Source organism: Monodelphis domestica, chromosome 7 (assembly GCF_027887165.1).
Source record: "Monodelphis domestica isolate mMonDom1 chromosome 7, mMonDom1.pri, whole genome shotgun sequence".
In the NCBI taxonomy this organism is placed as follows: domain Eukaryota; kingdom Metazoa; phylum Chordata; class Mammalia; order Didelphimorphia; family Didelphidae; genus Monodelphis; species Monodelphis domestica.
Window position 1 is genome coordinate 10,189,562 of NC_077233.1, and position 22,766 is coordinate 10,212,327.

Consider the following 22,766-nt stretch of genomic DNA (forward strand, 5'->3'; position numbering starts at 1 on the left):
ATAAAGAAGAACTCTCTGACATTAAGAGCTGACCAAATATGCAGTGGATGGCCTTGGAAATCCCTAATCTTTAACAGTATTCAGATAAGGAAGGGATAGCCACTGATCAAAAATACTGGAATGCAGAAGCCTGTGGAGTTATCAGTACAGTGGTAGGTCTAGATGATCTTTGATATTCTTCCCAACTCTGATTCTACTTTCTTTTCTTCTATTACCAGGATGACAAAGGAATATGAATGCATATATATTAATTAAAACAAATATAAATTAAAAAGTTAGGGGAGCAACATCTAGGTAGCTCAGTGTATTGAAAACCAGGCTTAAAGATGGAAGATCCTGGCTTCAAATCTATCTTTGGACACTTCTTAGTTGTGTGACCTTGGGCAAGTCACTTAATCTCCATTGACTAGCCCTTACTGTTGTTCTGCCTTGGAATTGAGTACTGATTCTAAGACAGAATATAAGGGTTAAAAATTGGGGCATTTTCTCTGGAGAGAGAAGATTCTGGGAGGATGGAAGGATCATATATGAGGAATGAGAAAGAAAATTCTTGTCAGTGGATCAATAAGTTTTTATTAAGTATCTTCAAGATACCAGGCACTGTGCTAATGCTAGAGATACAAAGGGAGGGAAAAGACATTTCCTACTCTCAAGGAGCTCACAATCTAGTGACCAAAAGTAAATGAATATGTGCAAGCAAGCTATTAATTAGTAGGACCAACAGGAAATAATTAAGAGAGGAAATGCTATGTAATTGAGAGATATTGGTAGGGCTTTGCTGGGATTTTATTTATTCATTTTCTTTACAAATTTTTAAAATTTATTTTAAAAATATTTTTCCATGTTTACATGATTTGTGTTCTCTCCCTCCCCCCTTTAAAGCCCAAACCTCAAATCATATACCCATATATACAAGTGATAAGTCATATGTTTTTTTTTCTTTCGCATTTCAACTCTCATTGTTCTTTCTCCCAATGTAGATTGCACTCTTCCTCATAAGTTCTTCAGGAATGTCCTGGATTACTGCATTGCTACTAGTTGTAAAGTTCATTACATTGGAGAGTTCCACAGTGTTTTACTTTCTGTGTACGATGTTCTCTTGGTTCTGCTCATTTCACTCTGTATCAGTTCATTGAGGTTCTTCCAGTTGGTATAGAAATTCTCCAGATCATTATTCCTTACATTTGCTGGGATTTAAAAGGAATCATAGAGGCCAGGAATTAGAGAAGAGGAGAAAATGTCCAGAGCTTAGAGATGGAATATATTATTCATCTTTTTTAAGGAATAGCAAAAAAGCCAATGTCAGAATTTTATATTTGATCCTTGAGTTTTATTGAGTAGATGGATGAAGTGGTTGGACCTGGTCTCCATGAAAACTACTTTGGCAGCTGAATGGAAGATAGATTAGGTAGAGAATTAAAGCAGATAGACCCACCAAGTAGGCTTTTGCAATAGTACAGATATAAGGTGACGAACGCATGTATCAGGGTCGTGGATTTGTCAGAGTAGAGAAGGTGACATGTTTGAGAGGTATTACAAAGGTTAAATTGTCAGACTTTGGCCCAATATTAGTTTGGAAGAGTAGAGGTTGTGAGCCTGGAGATCTGAGAGAATGGTGATGCTCTCAAGGGAGAGAATTTCAAGGTGTAAGAGAGGAATTTGTAAGAGAGAAATCTTTAGTAGAAATCATCTGCAAAGAGGAAGCATGGGGGAGGAAAGAAGAAAAAAACTCAAGATTCAAGTCAGAAAATAAAAGCTGTGGGAGCTCCAACTGATCTCTGGGATACTGCTCCATCTGAGAGCCTGAGAAGAAGATCTCCTAAGCCAGGGCCCCTCTGGATGCCAACTGTTTCCCAGTGATCCCCTGAAATCTCTCACTAAGCCTAAGATATCATAGACTGGGACTTTGAAGGAAGCAGTCTACTGAGAAATCTCTCCAAATATCTATTCTTCATCTCACTCCCTAACTTGTCCTGGACTCCATTACTCAAGGTAGATTAGCTCAGGATTAAGGACCAAACCAGCAGCTGACCAGAAGAGGGGTCAAGGCTGAGAGCTTGGATCCCTGAGAATTTGGGGGGGTCTGGCTGCCAGTCAATAGGGATTCCTGCTACCCACTTTCCTCTCCTAATACCTTCATCTCTCCCTTATCTGAGTGAAGCCAAATAAAGTGTTTACTACTTAGATCAGGTCTGCCTAGTTCCTGACACTAAGGAAAAGGCTGAAGATTTGGGGAGAACCATATCTCTCCCCAAATAGGAGGGTTAGCTCAGGATCCTAAGGACCCAACAACTAGATCTAAAGAGAAATCCTCTCCCCTGGGCAGAGGAGTAACCCCAGGTCTTGGATGGGGGGAGAAGTGGCAGTTGGTGTATGTGAAGGACCCAGAGACAGGAAGGTCCATCTTGTCTCTCAATAATACCTGAGACCAAGAAGGGAAACTGTGCCATTTCACCACAGCTCTTTCCTCTAGTTCTTAACCTCTACCTCCCTGAACCACTTTCTGGGGAGACATATTCTGTCCCTCAGGGAGACAAAACCATGTTATCTTCCCCAAGAAGAAGAGAGGGGGAGATCAATCTGTTACCCCCTCTCCATTCTCTCAACTCTCTCTCTCTCTTTTTCCAGTTTCTCTGCGTATGGGTGTGTGACCCTCTTTCTGACCATACATTACAAAGGGAAAGATACTGAGTTCAGTTTTGGATGTGTTAAGTTTACTATTCTATTGGACACCCAGCTGAAGATGTGGGAAAAGCAGATGGAGATGTGAGATTAGATGTGATCTGAGAGGGTAAGGCTAGGAAAACAGATGTGAGAACCATTATCAATCTTACACTCTCCATGATGTGGTAGGAAAATACGAGGGAGTTGCTCCAGGCACAAACAAGTAAGTGACTTATCCAGGGTTACACAGCCTGTGTATACTCAGAACAAATCTTTCTGACTCTGATTCTTAAACTTTAACATGAACTCATATGCAGCCACTGGATCCTATGAACAAGCTCAAGTTTCTTGAACACTTTTGCCCAAAACTTCAGTGAGACCTTCAAACGATTACAAGCCAAAGACCAGTTAAGAAATCAAGTGTCTCTAGAAGGCATTGACTGACATCACCAGGTCACATTGACATCAACTGGATTAAATGCCTTCTTTGGGTCTCGGAATGATGTTTTCTTCTGGCCAGATGTCCCATCTGGATTTCTGTGTGTTACCCCAAGCCCTATTCAATATAAAACAGAACAATATCAGTTCAGTAAAAAAAGCCTACAAGATACAACTGCCTCCTGCTCTACATACAAGGTATATCCTATCAAGCAGTATATCCCTCCAAATCTGACAGGCCTGATGGACAATGAATAGAATGGGCCCAGAGATGAAACAGGAGATGGGTAGAGGGCACCTTGATGAAACCGACAACGTCTTTTACCAACTCCCAAGCATGCGATGAAAGCAAAAGCCCATTTCCTAAATACTGTCTTCTGTATATACATAATACATACATACACACACACACACACACACACACACACACACACACACATATATATATATATGTAAATATATATATATATATATATATACACACACACATGATGTATATAAGATTTATTTGTCCTGGAAAAACAAACAAACAAAAATCTGCCAACTAAGGGGATATCCATCAATGGAGGAATGAATGAAAAAAACAGTGGCCTATGAATGTGATAGAATAGTATTGTGCTGTGAGAAGCAATAGGTACATTAAAAAGATTTAGGAAGACTTCTATGAACTGATCGCAAGGTAAGAAAGCAAAACAAGAAGAACAATTTATAATATAACTTCAATGTTATTAAATAAAAGAACATGTCAGAATTTTATGAATAGTTGAAGAAGGAAATAAGCAAAACCAGGAAAACAATGTATACAATAACAAGAACATCACAAACACTAAAATCTGTGAAATCTATAAGAACTTTGATCAATACAACAATTATCCATGATTGAAGAGGTCCAAGGATGGAACAAACTCTACACATCCTTACAGAGAGGTGATGGATTTAGGTCTTAGAAAGAGAAATGTATTTTTGAACATGGCCAGTGATGGAATGTATTTTGCCTAACAATGCACATTTGTTCCAAAAATTTTGTCTTTATTCTCTCTCTGTCTCTGTAACTCTGTCTCCGTCTTTCTGTCTGTCTCCAGGTAAGAAGGGTGCAGAGAAAATAGATGGTTTTTTTTTTTATTTAAAGAAACATTTTAAAAAATAGAAATGTTTAAATAGAGAGGTCTCAGATATTTCCTAGTTTTTTGACTCTGGACAAGTCACTTAACTCTTCTTGCCTAGTCATTACCACTATTCAGCCTTGGAACCAATATATAGTATTGATTCTAAGACAGAAGATAAGGATTTATTTTTTTTAAATAGGGGGTTTAGGGGATTATGGGTATGAAATATATATATATATATATATATATATATATATATACTTTCATGTGCTACCATTTTATCATTAACTTTGCTTAATGTTTGGCATTGTTATAAGAGTACTCTCACCAGGGTGGGAATAATCAGGACATATTTATAATGCAAAAATAAGATATGTTAATAAAACATATTATTTATATATGCATATATATGTTTGATTATTCATTAATTTATTTAAACCATTAAAGAAATACAAATAAGAAAAAGAGTAAGGGACATTTTTGGGAAAAATGTGCCATGAAGGGAAGATAGACAGGTAATGTGGCAAGAGTTTGAGAGGGGAGGTAAACAGCCATAATGCTCTCTGGTACCTTCACAAAATCAGGAGAAAATGAGGAAGGTCTTATGATATAGTACACAGAAATTAATCATACAGGTTGGCCAAAGTTGGGCTACAATCTGAATCACTGGAGGGAAACTAAATCATTAATATCACAAGTCCACTTAAATATCTGAGTTATGTGTCAGGCATTGCACTAAGCACCAGGATACCAAGACAGATCACCAATAAGGAGTTTCCAGATTGTAGCCAGCCTCTGGGGAAGGAGGAAATACTTAGAGCACTCTTCAGGATGTAGACAAACAGCTGGTGACCGAAAGAAGATAAAACAGCAAAAAGAAAAACATAAAGACCAAGGAAACACCTCAATGCATGACCTCCAAGAGCTTCCTTTTGATGAGTCCACATCGGTACATGCATGTACAGAAAATGAGTTCTCATGCTATCATTCCAAGAAGGGAAAATGTTGTCTTAAGTCAAGACATGCAAGGCAAGGTATGTAAGCTGGAAGTTTCAATGGAGAACCACATCAAAGTGCTGTTGTGACAACTAGAATGTATTAAAAGGCATAGGACTTGTAGAGCCGAGAAAGTATTCATCCTCCTGTCCTCTGCCTTAGGAAATCACCCTAGAGTACTTTGTCCTCTTCTGGTCTCCACATGTCCAAAGAGTTGCAATGGAAAACTGGAGTGAATCTAAAGAAGAGGTGATTAAAGAGCTGAAAAAGAAGTTCCCCAGAGAAATGTTTAGGGTATGGGAACTGTTTAGAGCTGACTCATTGGCGACCTTGGGTTGTGATCTTAACATGTTACATAAAGGGCTTACAGAAGATGTTGAGGGTTATTTTTCCCCTAAAACTAGAGATATTAGTGGGAAGGACTGGGGTTAAGTAATTACTGGGGGGGGGGGATGTTGGATTACTTTATCCATTCAGAGGGCAAAATTGAGATACCTAAATGTTCCATCAAGGCAGTTGGTAGAGTCCTGGTTACTTGGTTACTCAAGATCGCAATGTTCCATTCCCTTGAAGTCCATCATCTGGATAGACATTCAGATACCTAAAGAAATGGGCCTGGGCCAGATGGTCTCTTCAGGCCCTTCTAAGAATGTGAGTGTGTCTTACATATGGACTTCTGGGAGATAGACACAGGTAGATGAGTATTGGAAGGACTGTTCTCTTTGGTTCCGATGAATAAAACTAGTAGCAAGGAACAGACTTGCAAAGAAGCCTTATTAGAATAGATGCCAAGGGGGGGGGACTTCCTAATAATTAAGAATACCTCAAAAGGGAATGGGCTATCTCAAGAGCTAGTAGCTTACCTCTTCCTGGAAATCTTCAAACCATGTCAGGATTATGACTCCTTGGAATTGTTGTCGTGTATGTTATTTTCTCAGATGCAAGTTGGATTGGCTGGTCCCTAAGGTCTCTTTTATCTCTGCTGGCCCATTAATGAGTGACTATGCCCTAAAAACAAATAAAAAGCACATTTCTAAGCAAAGATAGTAAATCAATACAGCAAGGTAAAAGCAAGGAAACACAAACACATCTAAGATGGGTCACTATTTAGCTACTCCTTTGCCAAGTAAAGCCTAGCCTTTCCCTAGTGATACTCACCAGTCACAACCTTGACCAAGAATCACCTGATCCAATTTACATCCTGATCTCCAGTGTCTAAACACCATGAAGTCCAGGAAAGCTCGCCTCACAGGATGCTAGAGTTATTCTAAATTATTCCTTAATTCTAATCCAGGCTCAGACACTAGTTGTATGACCTGGACAAGTAAGTGATCTAATATATTTCTGCCTCAAGCTATTTCACAGTAAAATCAGGATTAAATAGTACCTTCCTCACAGAGCTCTTGTAAGGTTCTAGACTGTTCCGATCTACAATCCACATTTATGAAAGTGCTTCATAACACTTGACCAGTATCATTCATGAGCAAGAACAATCCCAACTATTTGTGAGGTTCTCTCAGCCCTTGCCAACATCCTCAAATCCCCAAAACATTTCTTAAACCAGCTATCAATCCCCTTTGTAGCAGAGACAGTGATGGCCACCACATCCCCAACCCTTTATATGGAGAGATAGATGCAGGGTAGGGTGGAGAGGAGGGTGGGAATGTAGACCCATGAATTCAGCAGTGTAATCTACTCCTGGTGTGGATGCTGCCTCCACTGATGTCGGCCAGCATCTCCTCTGTAAATCTGTTCTTAGTTTCTCAAGGCACTGACAAGTTAAATGACTCACCCAATAAGTTCATCTCCAGGATCTGAACGCAAGTCCCACCATATCCTATGCCATCACCTCTATTCAATTTCTAGTGTCAGGCCTTTCCCCATCCACCAACCTTCAGGCTTCTGATTTCAGGCTCTTTGGTTATACCTGGAATTGAAGCAATTATAGTTGAGGGGGATGAGGCATTGGATCAGAACAAAAGAGGAAGAGAAGAAACCATCTCTGGGCAATCCGTGCCATGCCTTCTGAGAAGTGGGAGGCCAGGCAATCAAGGCTGCAAGGGAGAGTGGACAATCCTATCCTCCTGGGGAGAAAGTGGGCTTTCTAGAGGAGGGGGTGGATCTCCTCCCCAGTTTTGTGCCTGGGGGCCAACTCCCATTTGTTGCACATTGATTAAGCCTTTGATTAGTGGTAGTAAAGTTCAGGGAGGCTAGAAGGGGGAAATAACAATGGGGAGGAGAATTCTTTCATCTAACAGAAGTGTGGTATTTAGCACAGTGTCTGGCACATAGCTGTGCTGAATATATGTTTGTTGACTGATTGGCAGGGGCCGAAGAGATGTCTGCCTTTCATATGCTATCCCAGGGAGCCTGCCTACCCCTCTCCCAACAACAAAGACAAGCTTGAAAAGAGGGTCTAAATCGTCCTCCCAATAATCCTAATTATCCCCCCTCTGACCGTCAGTCAGTTAGCACTAATTAACCCATTCTCCTCCCTTTGCAGGCCTGCACGACTTAGAACATCCTGACGTGTCCTTGGCAGATGAATGGTAAGATTTAAACAATGCGTCACTTTGGGATTTGTTCCCCTGCTTTGGTTTCAGGCTGTTTGTGCTCCCTGTGCCCAGTTCTCCAAGTTCAAAGTTACAGAGAGAGGATGCTGGTAAATATTTACATGCTCATGCTTTTGGCCATGTCGTGTCCTTAGGTCTTATTGCAACACAGACTTACAGCCTGAACACCGACAGCTGTCCCAATTGGATGCTATTAAGCTCTACCTCAAAGGAAAAGAGCCACTTCTTCAGTGTGAGTCTGTTTTCCAACTTGTTTGGTGTGTGCATGGTAGGGGTGGGGGAGAAGCGAAGGCTCCCTCGCCTTTCCAGTGGGGAAGGGGAATTGGCTCCAAGGTTCAATGAGTTTGAACGCACCGAAGACCAGATTTCCGATTCATCATTTCCAGGCAAGTTTTGAACCAGCAGAAACAGGCCGTCATGTCAGCTACAGCCAGACGCCATCTTTTTTTCCAGGAATGGGAATGGAGGAAGAAACAGTGCTGATCTTTGAAATCCACAGATAATTAAAAATGTTCACTTAGCCATTTGGTTCCATCGTGTTTCCCCAACTCGATGTCACAGACATGGGTTGATAACTGAGAGATTCTCCATTTATCTGAAGCTTCTTGCTCTGATGGGCCCTCTGGGATCTCAAAGGCTCAGCCAATAGAAGAGCAATTGAAGCAGGCCTTACTATTCTGGAAAATCTTTGAGGACTTGTCCCGTGCTAGGTCATATATTTAACAAATGAGAACCAGCCTGGCTGAGCTCAGCATTGCTTGTGATGACAAAATCAAAAGTTCTTTAAGCAGTCTTTCATGACAAGCATGAGACCCAGGCCCAAGCTTTAGCAAAGAACAAAGGAGGGAGAAACACAGCACTGAGTTTCGAGCTGGAGGATTGAATTTTAAATTCCAATTTTGCTTTTGACCATCTGAATCTTCCTGAGCATTGCGTTCTCTCTCTTGGCCTCAGTTTCCTCATCCATAAACTAGTGGGTGAATGGAATCTCTTTCCAGCTTTAAATCTATTATTCTGTGATCCTCAAGTCATTCAAGAAGCTTACAATGGAGTAGGAAAGACAAGACAGGGCAAAAAACATGTTGGACAAGTAAAGATGTTATGGCGAGTGAATTAGAAAGAAACGAAGAGGACCAAGTTAGATGAAAGCTCCAAGAAGGGAAGGGTCCCCTCTGACACTCTCCTTCCCAAGCAGCTTGGGAGAGTGAACCCAAACATCTCCCAAACCCAACATGTTTGGGATGTTGTCATTCTCACCCTTGTGCGTAGAATGCTGCTAAGAATCAGAGATCCTCCGAGAATCTAATCTAATTATTTCCCTTGACATATGAAGAGCCTGAGACCCAGGGTGGGATGACTTCATCAAGGCCCCAAAGTAACTGGGGGCAGGCCCAGGACCCAAATCCAAATGTCCTGCTTCTTAACTGGATATTCTTTCCCATAAGACATTTCTCACACACTGTCTGAAAAATTACCCACTCTTTCCTTTTAGGTTTCCCTCTATTCTTCTCCTGAATAATATATCAAGGTCTATATGCGCCCAACATTTCCTTTGGCCCTGTCTCGTCTTCCCTCCTCTTCTTTAATAACTTGAGGGTCACAGAATAATTGGTCTAAAGCTGAAAAGAGATCCCTTTCTGTCCCACTAGGATTTCCCCTCTACGTTGGGACTTCCCCCAACTCTCTGACCCTTCTGCTCCTGTGACCGTTTACTCCAGAGCTCCATGCCTTTTATCTGGGTCTATACATCATGCCTTCCTTACTGCCTTAGACCCTCCATACTGTCACGTCCAAGAGAGAAGACAAGGCCTCAGGAATGGCTTTCACACACAAGCCAGTCCCTAACTTCATTTTACAAACTAGTCAGTCCCTGGTGTTCCATGAGCCCAAGACCTCAAGCATTTCACAGTGCAGCCTGATGCAGGGCTTTGCTTATGGACAGAGAAACCCACCCAAGGGTCCAGAAGCCACAAACAGTCTCATTTGCCTTCTTATTTTCCTTCCTCCCAGACACACTACCAATAAAATATAATTAGGTCACCTAGACATAAAGGGGTCCCGTCTCTCCCTGGTTCTGTTTGCTGTTCATCCTGACTCGCCTGGAGTGGGAGAGAGCTTGATGTTCCTTTTCAAGCTATTGGCAGCAGCTAGAATCGCTCCCTTATGATCACAGGAACATTTCCTGTGTCGAAGCCTTTAAGGGAAAAGCAGATTCAAGTCTATTTTATGTCTCCTTTTTATTTGCCTGCCAGGGATGCTTGTGAAACTGGTACCTGAACCAGGAGAGGGGATGGGATAAAATCTCCTCTAACCCCAAAGGGGCGCCTGGATGAGAGGATGCATTGGGACCTGTGGGCTTATTGGATGGATCTCTCTGAGACTCCTTCCTTGTTTCCCATCCCAATAGGTGACAAAGAATTAATCCAGGAAGTTCTCTTTGATGCTGTAGTGAGTGCCCCCATCGAAGCTTACTGGACCAGCCTCGCGCTCAACAAATCAGAGTAAGTAGACATGGGCATCTTCTGCTCTTTTCAAAATTCTTGTATAAGAGTTGGAAATCGCGCTACATTCTCAACACGTAGCTGGGTTCGAGTCCTGGTGTTCCATTCCTCTAGTTTGCTCCAGGGTTCCCAATCCCAAGGGGCTATAGCTGTGTTGTACAGACAGCCCCAAGGGGACAGCGAAGGTTGGGATGCTGAGATACAGGGATGGTTCCAACGGAAAGGAAGAAGGGATTTTCTTGGGTCTGCTGAAATACCCATCAGAGAGAAGGAAGAAAATTTGGACCAAGAACAAGCAAGACTATGCATTGTACTAAGTAGGAAGAGGTTAAGTGCAAAATAATGTTTGAAACTAAAAATGCAGGATTGTCCTTATGCCACTGGGGTCCTTCTTCGCTTCCTCGCTCTATTCCTTTTCTCCTTCCATCTTCCTTTTCCCTTTTATTTTTCTTCCTTTCTTCGCCTCTTTTTCCTTTTGAACCTCCTTTTAAAAACAATTGTAGCTCTTTTATTTGCTTTCATTTGGTTTCTCTTTCCTGGAAGATAGTCTTTCAACTGTTATGTAAGAATAATGAGGATAGAAGAACTTTTTTGGTATCTTCCCCGAATCCATCTGGATAGTATGTAAACATGGGCTGAACAGCACAGACTCATGTCATGGCTTATTGGAAGGGATCTCAGCTGCTCTCCAGTCCAGCTCCTTCTCTAAAGGATTCTAACAAAGAACTAACAAAGGACTTCCAGCCACTAGAGATCGCCAAGGCGGGCTGAGACACCCCTGGAGGAGGCAGCCCGTCCCACTCCTGTACAATTGCACTTGTTGGGGATGGTGGCCTGACTGTCCTCCTCAGGGAAGGCAGTGCCCATGAAACAAGGCACCCCCTTTCCTGAGATCTGGATGTCTCTTCAGCCCTTTAAGGGCTTAAAAGCAGGGAAGATTGCCGGGGCCAGAGCCCTCCATGCTGATGACATCCTTCGTGCTGGGCTGACAGCCCGAGCATCTCTGCTGCAAAAGCAAAGGGCTTGTCCTGATGACCGGAGGCTTCCTCGGTAGCTCCGTGAAGAGGGTACTTTGCAGAGATGCTTCTGCTCATTTATTTTGAGCCACAGTGGACCTGGCCTAGGTGGTCTAATAGATAGAGTACTGGATGTGGAGTCAGGAAGACCCGAGTTCTAGTCCTGCCACCATTAGCTGTGCAACCTGGAAGAAATTGTGTGACTATTTCAGGACTCGATTTCCTTCTCTGTAAAATTAATGGACCAAGAGTCTGAGTGCAGCTCGAATCTCTGAGGCTTGCACTGCTCCGGTGTATAAAGGCCGAGGAGAACAGTGGGGAGGGGTCAGTGGGAAGCTGCCAGCTGGGGCCCTTTTTCGAGCGTCCCTGCAGAAGATAGCTCCCATCTGGGCACTGGAGGGGGCTCTGATGCACCACAGGCATCACTTGGGGCTTGCCTTCTCCCTCTCCCCGGGCAGCCCCTGCCAGGAGAATCTCCTCTGCCCGGAGTCCCCAATAGGCGCCCCCACCAAGGAGGTCTGCCGCAGCCCTGGCAGGGAGTGGGAGCTCGGGGGCTGCCCGGGGAGGGACCGACTCATCCATGGCCAGAGCCCCGGAGCCGCTGGCCCCAAGGTGGCCTCCTTTCCCTGTGACTTCCACAGGCCTCCCCCCATCGCCCTGGGGGAAGGGCCCCTCCGCCCTGGCTGCCTCTTTATCTCCATGAGAAATGAGTGTGGCTCTTGGAGCTCCATTTCCAGTCCCTGCTTCAAACGTGGCAGAGCGTGAACGAGGCCGGACTCAGAAGAGCCGTTTTCTGTTCATCGTCTGCTTGTTTGTTTGCAGGAACTCCGACAAGGGCGTCGAGGTCGCCTTCCTCGGCACCCGGACCGGCCTCTCCAGGATCAACCTGTTTGTGGGTGCCGAGCAGCTCACCAACCAGTAAGTGCTGCCGGAGGAGCACGTGGGAGTGGGGGAAAGAACAGGGCCCAGACTCAGAGGCTCTGGGTTCCAATCCTGTCTCTCCTACTTACTACTTGGGAGAGCTCGTCCTTTCATCGTGCTTGGAGTCAATTTCCACATGCACGTGAAGGTATTCGAATGGCTGTCCTGAGAGGTCCCTTCCAGCTCTGAAGGACCGGCGACATACACTATCATCCTATGAATGCCCCAGGACGCCCCATGAGGCCCTACAGAGGCGGAAGCATAAGGACAAAGAGCTCCTGTCCTCGCGGAGCTTGCAGTCCACTTAGGGAGCAACACAGACACAGACGAGCTAAAAAAATTAAAAAAGACAGAAAATTCTCCCAAGGGGGGCACTAAAACTGGGAGGACCAGGAAAGGCCTGTGGTGGAGGGACGTGACCTGAGGTTCCAGGGGTGGGCGAGAAGGAGGAAGAGCAGACCTGGCAGTGGGACGAGCCTGTGCAAGACACCAACACAAGAGGTGAGACGTTTGTGAAGGGGGAGCAGCAGGCAGGCTAGTTTAGCTGGAATGGAGGGTGCTCATTTGGAGTACAGAAGGGTCATCGTTTCATCCTACTGCCATCTTGTCATGGAGAGGCAGTGAGGGGGGCATTTAATGGAAGCCATTTGGTCAAGTCAACAAGCTTTCACTAACTACTTCTCCTTAGCAAGACCCTGGGCTAAGTGCTACTAAGACAAAGAAAGACCCAAGGACTGGCTTGTTCTGGAGGAAAACAACTAACACATTTTCTCTCCTCTCCTCTCCTGTCCTCTCCTCAACTCTCCTCTCCTGTCCTGTCCTGTCCTGTCCTGTCCTGTCCTCTCCTGTCCTGTCCTCTCCTGTCCTGTCCTGTCCTGTCCTGTCCTGTCCTCTCCTCTCTTCTCCTCTCCTCTCCTCTCCTCTCCTGTCCTGTCCTCTCCTGTCCTGTCCTGTCCTGTCCTCTCCTCTCCTGTCCTGTCCTCTCCTGTCCTCTCCTGTCCTGTCCTGTCCTGTCCTCTCCTGTCCTCTCCTGTCCTGTCCTGTCCTGTCCTGTCCTGTCCTCTCCTCTCCTCTCCTGTCCTGTCCTGTCCTCTCCTCTCCTGTCCTCTCCTCTCCTGTCCTCTCCTCTCCTGTCCTGTCCTCTCCTGTCCTGTCCTGTCCTGTCCTCTCCTCTCCTGTCCTGTCCTGTCTTGTCCTCTCCTGTCCTGTCCTATCCTGTCCTGTCCTGTCCTGTCCTGTCCTGTCCTCTCCTCTCCTGTCCTCTCCTCTCCTGTCCTCTCCTCTCCTGTCCTCTCCTCTCCTCTCCTCTCCTGTCCTGTCCTCTCCTCTCCTGTCCTCTCCTGTCCTGTCCTCTCCTCTCCTGTCCTGTCCTCTCCTGTCCTGTCCTGTCCTGTCCTGTCCTCTCCTGTCCTGTCCTCTCCTGTCCTCTCCTCAACTCTCCTCTCCTGTCCTGTCCTGTCCTCTCCTGTCCTGTCCTCTCCTGTCCTGTCCTCTCCTGTCCTGTCCTGTCCTGTCCTGTCCTCTCCTCTCCTCTCTTCTCCTCTCCTCTCCTCTCCTCTCCTGTCCTGTCCTCTCCTGTCCTGTCCTGTCCTGTCCTCTCCTCTCCTGTCCTGTCCTCTCCTGTCCTCTCCTGTCCTGTCCTGTCCTCTCCTGTCCTCTCCTCTCCTGTCCTGTCCTGTCCTGTCCTGTCCTGTCCTGTCCTCTCCTCTCCTCTCCTGTCCTGTCCTCTCCTCTCCTGTCCTCTCCTCTCCTGTCCTCTCCTCTCCTGTCCTGTCCTCTCCTGTCCTGTCCTGTCCTGTCCTCTCCTCTCCTGTCCTGTCCTGTCTTGTCCTCTCCTGTCCTGTCCTATCCTGTCCTGTCCTGTCCTGTCCTGTCCTGTCCTGTCCTCTCCTCTCCTCTCCTGTCCTCTCCTCTCCTGTCCTCTCCTCTCCTGTCCTCTCCTCTCCTCTCCTCTCCTGTCCTGTCCTCTCCTCTCCTGTCCTCTCCTGTCCTGTCCTCTCCTCTCCTGTCCTGTCCTCTCCTGTCCTGTCCTGTCCTGTCCTGTCCTCTCCTGTCCTGTCCTGTCCTGTCCTCTCCTCTCCTGTCCTGTCCTCTCCTCTCCTGTCCTCTCCTCTCCTGTCCTCTCCTGTCCTGTCCTCTCCTGTCCTGTCCTCTCCTGTCCTGTCCTCTCCTGTCCTGTCCTCTCCTCTCCTGTCCTGTCCTCTCCTCTCCTGTCCTCTTCTCTCCTGTCCTGTCCTGTCCTGTCCTGTCCTGTCCTCTCCTCTCCTCTCCTCTTCTCTTCTCTTCTCTTCTCTCTGTGTTCATTGCTTCTCTCTTCTTTCTCTCTTGTCTCTTACTCTCTCTGTCTCTCTCCTCTTCTTCTCTTGTCTCTGTTCTTTGCTTCTCCCTCTTCTTTCTCTCTTGTCTTGTCTTTCTCTCTCTTCTCTTTTCTTCTATCTCTTCTTTCTCTCTTGTCTCTCTGTCTCTCTCTTCTCTCATTTTTCTCTGTTCTTATTTCTTCTTTTTCTTGTCTTTCTTTTCTTTTTCATCTCCCTTTTGGTCAACCCCTTCCTTTCTCCTTTCTCTGTCTCTTTCTTCTCTTCTTTTTCTTTATCCCTTTACCTTCCATCTTAGAATCCATCCTAAGCAATTGGAGTTAAGAATCCTGCCCTTGGTCACATAGCTAGGAAGTGTCTGAGGCTAGATATGAAACCAATCTCTAAGCCAGCCTGGCTCTCTATCCACTGAGTCTCCTAGCTGCTACTTGTCTTCTCTTTTTTTCTTTCTCTTCATTCTGTCTTCTTTCTCAATATATGTATACATATATATAAACACACATACATATAGATGCATAATCATATAAATATGAATCTATATATGATTGATTGGGCATAGTCTCAGAGGGAAGTCACTAGAGTAAAGAGACATTGGGAGGGGTTTTGTATAAAAGATGAGATTCTAGTTGGGACTTGAGAGAAGCCAGGAAGTAGAGGTCAGGAGTGAACACATCCCAGGCACGAAGCATAGCCAGTGAAAATACTCAAAATCTAAAGACGGAGAGTTGTGTAGGAAAAGCGAGGAGGTCATTGTCATTGGATCACTCATTGGCCCTATGAATGGGAAATAAGGTATGGGAAGCTTGGCACCATAGGAGGAGCTGTGAACACAAAACAGAGGATGTTATTTTTGGTCCTGGCCATGAGGGTGATCCACTGGAGTATATTCAATAGAAAGTTCACATGGGTTTGGGAAGAAAGACAATGAATTCAGCTTTGGCCATACTGAGTTTAAGGATATCCAGTTTGAATTGTCCAAGAGGCAGTTGGAGATGCAGTGCTGGAGGTCAGGAGAGAAGCTAGGGCTGAATGATTAGATCTGATGATCACTGCCATTAAATAATAGCTAACTGACATAGAAAGCATTTTACGTTTGTTAATTTATTTAGACCACACAACATCCCTGTGAAGTAGGCACTATTGGTATCACCCCCCCCTTTTTAGGCATGATGAACCTTTAAACCACAGAGTACCTCTATAACCCAGGGAAAGACACTGAAAGTCTCCCGTACTCAGTTTCCTCATCTGTAAGATGAAGATGATCATTTCATGCTCCACCAGGGTTGCTATAAGAAAAGCAATAAGGCAACAGGCAGGAGTTGTTTTTAGTTATTGTGTTACATAAAACAGGTTTCTTTTTTTTTTTTCATTCAATTACTCCTTGGATATTCTGCATGAGATTTCACCTGACCCACATACTGCCACCATCTCTCTACCCTAGAAAGGCTCTGGGGTCCCACGGCCCCCCTTGATCCAGTCTCAGATCTTGAGGAAACTTGCAGAATTCAGAAGATATCTGAATTAGAGGCAGAGCAGAGAGAATGTTTCCACATTTTTTTCTTGAGCCCATCTCAAAACAAATAGCTCCAGGGCTGGCAGCTGTGTGGCAGCCCTGCTGCGGAATCCTTGCCCTCCCAGGGCTCTTAATCTAAAGCCTGTTGATGTTTGAAAATCAAAACTCAATCTGTCCTTCTTTGACTTGCAACTGGACCACTCATCCTTCTGCATAGAGGTAGACAGATTGGGTAGCCCTGAGGGTGAGGGCCAGCAGCTCAAGCTCTGATATACATGTGGTAGCACCAGTGGCCTCATTGGGCCATACCCAGTCCCAATTCCAGCTCAACTTGCCATCTAGTTCCAATTCCCAACGGCTCTTTACAGTCTACCAGAGTCCTTCCAACTTCTGTGAATCACTTATTGAGATCAGTAAACTAAGGTCAGAGTGCAAGCAGGTGGCCCTAATTCAGTGAATATGCCTTTCTCAATCTCAATAAATTTAGTTGAATTCTAGAGCATGAAAAAAACCTACTGTGACCATGGGCTCCCTAAGGAGAGGTATGACACCATCCAGAATTAAGGAGATGATGGGCTGGTGCTACTCAAGCCAAGCCAGAAGAAATCTAAAAAATAACATCCCATAAAGGACATTGCATTTTCAGAAGAACATGGAAGAGCTGGAGAGCACCCAGAGGAGAGCAGCCAGGATGGTGAAGGACCCTCAGTCCATGCCATTGAAAGATTACTTACTTGAAAGGATGTTGATCCATAGGCTATCTCTTTCTTGTTTACACCTGGTCTTTGCTTGTTGTCTTCCCTGTTTCATTGTGAGCTCCTTGAGAGAAGGCACTGTCTTTTTCCTTTCTTTGAATCCCCAGCAAGTAGCACAGTGCATTGCATGTAGTAGGTGTAAAATAAATTTTCATTGACTTGGTTGGTCCTCCAAAGATGAGAGGACTTGAGGAAGATAAAATTGCTACTCATCTTCCTTTCATTTCTGAAGCTCTTTGTTTCTATTCTGTCCTGTGACTAAACACTAGTGCAGAGTCCAGAGCATCCCAGTTGACTTTCCTGCACTCTAAAACTCTGTATTCCCTGAATTTCACTGAATCACTTCATTCTTCAGACCTTATTGCCCTGGCTTTTAAAAGGAGACAGAAATATTTAGTTCAAAGAAACAGCTCCAGTGGCCCTGAAGGTAAAGAACAGTGGTGTCTTCAAGTTCCTAGACAGTGTGGAAGAAGGATTAAACTGGTTTCATTTGGCCCCAAAGGGCAACACTAGGAACAATGGGTAGAAGTCACAATGAGGCAGATTGAATGAATAAATCCGATCTATATTTTTCTTCTTCTTCAAGGAAGTAGACATTGTTTCATAAAAGGCCTGGAGGGTCAGAAATAAGTATTGCTGCCTCCTTTTGAGATGTAGTGAGAAGGACCAAGTGGTAGGTGGCTCGGTGGTGTCGTGTATGAGTGCTGAGCTTAGAGTAAGGAAGATCTTAGTTCAATATAACATCAGAACTTACGAGGTGTGAGACCCTGAGCAAGGCACTTAATTTCTCTTTCTTTCCATTTCCTCATGCTTCAAAGGGGATTATAATAGCATTTATCTCCTAGGGTTGTTATGAGGGCCAATGAGGTAATAATTGGGAAGTGCTTGGCACAGTGCCTGGCATGTAGCAAATTTCATATAAATGCTAGCTGTTATTTAGTAATTTTTCAATCATGTCCGACTCTTCATGACCCCATTGGCAAAGATATTCAAGTGATGTCATTTCCTTCTCCAGCTCATTTTATAGATGAGGAAACTGAGGCAAACAGGGTTAAGTGACTCATCCAAGGTCAAGTAATAAATATCTGAGGCCAGATTTGAACTCAGATGCAATCCAACCCAAACCTCATTCAGTCAGTTAATGAGCTTGTATTGAGTACCTGTTATATATAAGGCTCAGCTCTATGTCCACTATGTCACAGAGCAGAACAATCAAGATGGGGACCTGGCATTAGACATGGATGTTTCTGTAGGAAGGGAGCTGGATCTCTATGTAGAGGGGCTCCTCCCTAAATACTTTTAGAAAATGACAAATGCTTTCTTTTCTCTTTCTCTTTCAAGAGACTTCCTGAAAGCTGGAGATAAGGAGAATATTTTCAATGCTGATCACTTTCCACTCTGGTACAGAAGAGCAGCTGAGCAGATTCCAGGCAGCTTTGTCTACTCCATCCCATTCAGCGTCGGTCTGTATTGCTCTTATTTCACTTACCATAACGCTTGAACGAGGAGATCTTAGCTTTATCTGAGTTTTGAAAAAATTATCTTAAAGCTAAATTAGGGGAAGAAAATGTGTCAGAGTATTTTATTTGGTTTTTAAGTTAAAAATCTGTTTAAAATATATCAGTCAGTCAACAAGCCTCTATTAAAGTCCTCCTATGTGCCTGGCACTAAGTTAAGCACAGGTGATTAAAGAAAGAAAAGAAAGAAAAGCAAAAGACACTATCCTTACCCTCAAGAGGTGAATATTTTCAGGCAGGAGTCAACATGCAAATAACTATTTGCAAGTAAATATAGACAGTAATGAAGTGGAGCTAACCAACAGAAAAAGACGCCAGAATCAAGAGAAATCAGGAATGGCTGAGATTTCAGGCAATTTTTCCATTTGCCCTTTCTTAGTCAGTTTCTTCTAGTACATATATTGGGGTTCTTCTTTTAGGAATAAGAAATGACTTACTTCAGGAGGGTAGTCATCATCACCTAGGACTAGAAAAAGGTGAAGTTATAATTACAGCCTGGGATGAATCTCAATTGATTTCAAGACATCCCCTGAACATTATGTGTTCAAGAGTCCAGTCCTTAATTCTTTAATATTACCTTTTATTTTTTTAATAATTATTTTATTATTTGAAAATAATTATTAAATAATTATTTTATTATACAATAATTATTATAATATATATTAATTATAGTTCAAAACCTTTTTGCTACTATTAAAATCATTATTGACATTAATTTTCAGAAATACCAATATGATTTTATATTTCATAATTTTTTTAGTCTCAGTTTAATATTTGTGATATAATGACTTAAAGGCTTGATTTGAAATTCAGTTCATTTTGATATTAGGTTATAACTACTGAAAATGATCCCTCACAAAAATACAGAGATTCAAATGAAAGACACACATTGTTGATTGCACTTACTAAATTATGATGTTTATTTTTAGTCTCATCCACCAATTATGCAAAAGGTTTTTTTTGTTGTTGTTGAAATTTGACTAGAAATTTCCATTTTTCTTGATGTTTTAACATTGGCTTTTAAAAAAAAAACAGTGTAGTTCTTTCCCCTAACATCAGTTGTTAGGGAACAAAGTCTAGTTCATTGGAACTCTTGGTTAATGTTAATTGGGTTCTGATCCTTAACTATACTTTCAATTTAATTATCTAAACCAAAAAATTCACTTTATTATCACTAGTGACAAATAAATTGCTGAAAACACCAATTCCTTTTCAGAATGAGACTTTGAAAAATTAAATCAGTCAAATGTATATAATAGGAAAAATGTCACTTGTTTTTCACATCTGAATTCTGTATCTGTGGGAGTGGCCAAGAGGAATTTGGGGTGTTTGTTTCCTATCAGAGAGATAAGTCATGGTTCTTTCTTTGAATTACAAAAATCAATATCTCAGAGTTAGAAAGGACCCTAGAAGTTATCTACCTGACCAAGTATCGCTCTAGAACATGATTCGCATGTGGTTATTCTTCTAGCCTTGGGCGAAAAGGAAATACTCTAGTGATGGAGAACCTATGGTCTTTTGATATAACCCATTCCCCTTGGAAAGGGTTCCTGTTTGGAAGTTGTACATAGTCTCAAACCTAAATATGTTTTCTTCCCTGTTTTTCCTGGTTCTTCCCTCTGAGCCAAACCAGAACAAGTCTAAAACCTGTCCCAAATGACAGTCCTTCAAATGCTTTAAGATAACTCATATATTATAATAATCATTATTGAGAATCAAATAATTCCAGTTCTTTCATTTTTAAAACACATGGAAATAGGAAGCAGAATTGATCATCCCTTTATACCATTTTTAAAGTAGAGATATTTATTTTTATATGAAACATAACAGTAATATACTATTATTTTATGAATATAAAATAAACTAAAATTAATATACTCATTGAAGAGAAATGAATTCTCATAATAGCTATGCCTCAAAATCTATATTGTATTCTTTTTCTTCCTCCTCAAGAAGGCAGGTATTATTATATAATACATATTTCTTTGTCATGTTATAGAACAAAGACATATTGCTTACATTAGAGAAAAATTCATAAAGGAAGTAAAGTAAAAAATGTATGCAATCTGCATTCAGACTCTGTTTCTGCATATCCTTTTTTGTCATGAATGCCTTTGAGTTATCCTAGATACTTGCCTTCTTCAAGATATTTGTCATTCATAGTTTATCATCATTTTTAGCTCATTAAAAAATAACAAACCTTTATCTTCCATCTTAGAATCAATACTGTATATTGGTTCCAAGACAGAAGAGTGGTAAGGATTAGGCAATGGAATTAAGTGACTTGCCCAGGGTCACTCATCTTGTAAGTGTCTGAGGCCAGATTTGAATGTAGGATATTTCTGGGAGGAGAGGAGGGAAAGAATATGATTCTTGTAACCAAGGAATAATGTTCTAAATCGACTAATTAAATAAAATAAAAAAAGAATGTAGGACTTTTCATTGCTAGGTCTGGGTCTCAATCCACTGAGCCACCTAGCTGCCTCCTGTCCCATGATTTTTTTTTTTAAAGAGTCATGGTGGAAAGTTGCAGAGACGAAGATTTAGGTTTGATAAAATACAAAGCTTTCTAACAGTTAGAGCTGTCCTAATGTAGAATGATCTTCTTTGGGACAGGAGAGGTTCCCCTCTCTTTAGAGGTCTTCATGCAAAGACTTGATGACTACTTGTTAGGGTTATTGTTGTAGTGCTTCCTGCCCAGGTTTGAGTTGGATTAGATGACCCTGAGGTCCCTTCCAACCCTGAGATTCTGTAATTTAATGGAAAAGGTCTGATCTCTGAGTTAGGAGCCCTGGGGTCTGGTCTGAGCTCCTAGAACCTGTACAGCCTTCAATTTCCTCACCTCTAGAAAGAACCTATTAAACCAGGTGATTTCTAAGGTGCTAGGCAGCTTTGACATTCTACAATATTAATTCCAGTATTACAGAAAGAGTTTTACTTTCTTATGTGGTGTCTGGTTACCTAGAAGAAGAACCCAGATAATTTCCATATGATGCCTGATGTCATTGCTTTGGGGATATTCCAAATTGATATTTGGCAACTTTCCCCTTTGAGGTCTGTAGCCATCAGGAATAACCAAGAAGCTATTAATGAGTGTTTGGAGTAAGCATTACATTCCTGTTTTATCCATGTTTGGAATAGATGAGCCCAGAGACCCTAGGCTTTCACTCAGATTTTACAGGTCAGTTCATTCTAAACCAAGAAATCAGAGCCAATGCTCCCAACTCATTTGAAAACTATTTGAAAACTTCTCCAACAGCTCTCCCATGATGTATATTTGTGGATGGAATATAAATATGAATATTGAGATAAGTAAACATAGAGAGCAGTAACTATGTGCTACCCAACATGCTGTGTGTTCTAGATTTTAAAGAATTCTAGGAGGAAAGAGAAAACGTAAACTGAATTCTCATCATGTCCCTCAAATCAGGTAATGGAACACCAGGTCTACCAGAGACTCCCAAGCAGTCGTTTCTCAATGGTACTCTTATGGCCTGAAAAGAATCAGAGAATCTTAAGGTTGTGGTCAAACAGGGCAAGTCACACCATGACAGAATTTGATATTTGGTCGTGACTTAAGTGACCATCTAGACTAAGCCTTATCTAACAAAATAATTCCCTCCTCAATATGTCTGGAAAGAGGTCTTCTTTTGTGTTAAGACCTCCAAAAAGCAGAACCCAGTATCTTCTGAGATTGCTACTTTGGAAGAACTCTGATATTTAAAGAAATTTTCTCTTACCCATCCTAGATCTATATCCTCCCTCCCCCCCTCCAGATTTTATCCCTCTGGGGGTAAGTATAACATGTCTGGAATCCCTTTTCCAAATGATAATGCTTCAGATATTGGAAGGCAGTCACCATCTCTCCACTTGACTCCAAGTTTTCTTTCTCCAGGCTATGTACCCCAGTTTCTTCAAAAGATCCTTCCAACAGGCAACTGGGTGGCTCAGTGGATTGAGAGCCAGGCCTAGTGATGGGAGGTCCTAGGTTCAAATCTTGCCTCAGACACTTCCTAGCTGTGTGACCCTGGGCAAGTCACTTAACCCCATATTGCCTAGCCCTCACTGTTCTTCTACCTTGAAACCAATACACGGTATTGATTCAAAGATGGAAGGCAAGAGTTTTTTTTAAAAAAAAAAGGTCCCTCATGATATGAACTCAAGGACCTTCAATATCCTGTTGGATTTTGGGTGCTCTCCAATTTATCAATGTTCTTTTTAAAATGTGGGACATAGGACTGAATGCAATAGTGCAGTTGCAGTTCCACCAGGGGAGTATTCAGTGGGAAAAATACTTGGCATAGTGCCTAGAATGTAGTGGGAATTTAATAAATGCTTTCTCTCTTGGCTACCATCTTTTTATTCCTGGATTCCATGTTTATTGACATATCCTAAGATTATTTTAGCTTGTTTGACTGCTATATCACAAATGTTAATTTTCATCCAGGAGG

The 22,766-nt window shown here is 42.7% G+C and overlaps 1 protein-coding gene and 1 long non-coding RNA gene across 2 annotated transcripts in view; one reads left to right on the forward strand and one right to left on the reverse strand.

Moving 5' to 3' along the window:
- CACNA2D3 (calcium voltage-gated channel auxiliary subunit alpha2delta 3) overlaps nucleotides 1-22,766 on the forward strand; it is a 1,058,263-nt gene that overhangs the window by 858,201 nt on the left and 177,296 nt on the right. The window contains 5 exon segments of the mRNA XM_016424623.2: nucleotides 7,708-7,753; nucleotides 7,912-8,009; nucleotides 10,185-10,278; nucleotides 12,117-12,212; nucleotides 18,140-18,261. Of these exon segments, the coding sequence (XP_016280109.2) occupies nucleotides 7,708-7,753; nucleotides 7,912-8,009; nucleotides 10,185-10,278; nucleotides 12,117-12,212; nucleotides 18,140-18,261 (456 nt within the window).
- LOC107649719 (uncharacterized) overlaps nucleotides 88-22,766 on the reverse strand; it is a 26,679-nt gene continuing 4,000 nt past the window's right edge. The window contains exons 3-4 of the long non-coding RNA XR_008913305.1: nucleotides 6,068-6,212; nucleotides 88-3,220 (exon numbers count right to left, since the gene is read on the reverse strand). This is a non-coding gene — a long non-coding RNA (uncharacterized LOC107649719). The remainder of the gene's footprint in view (nucleotides 3,221-6,067; nucleotides 6,213-22,766) is intronic.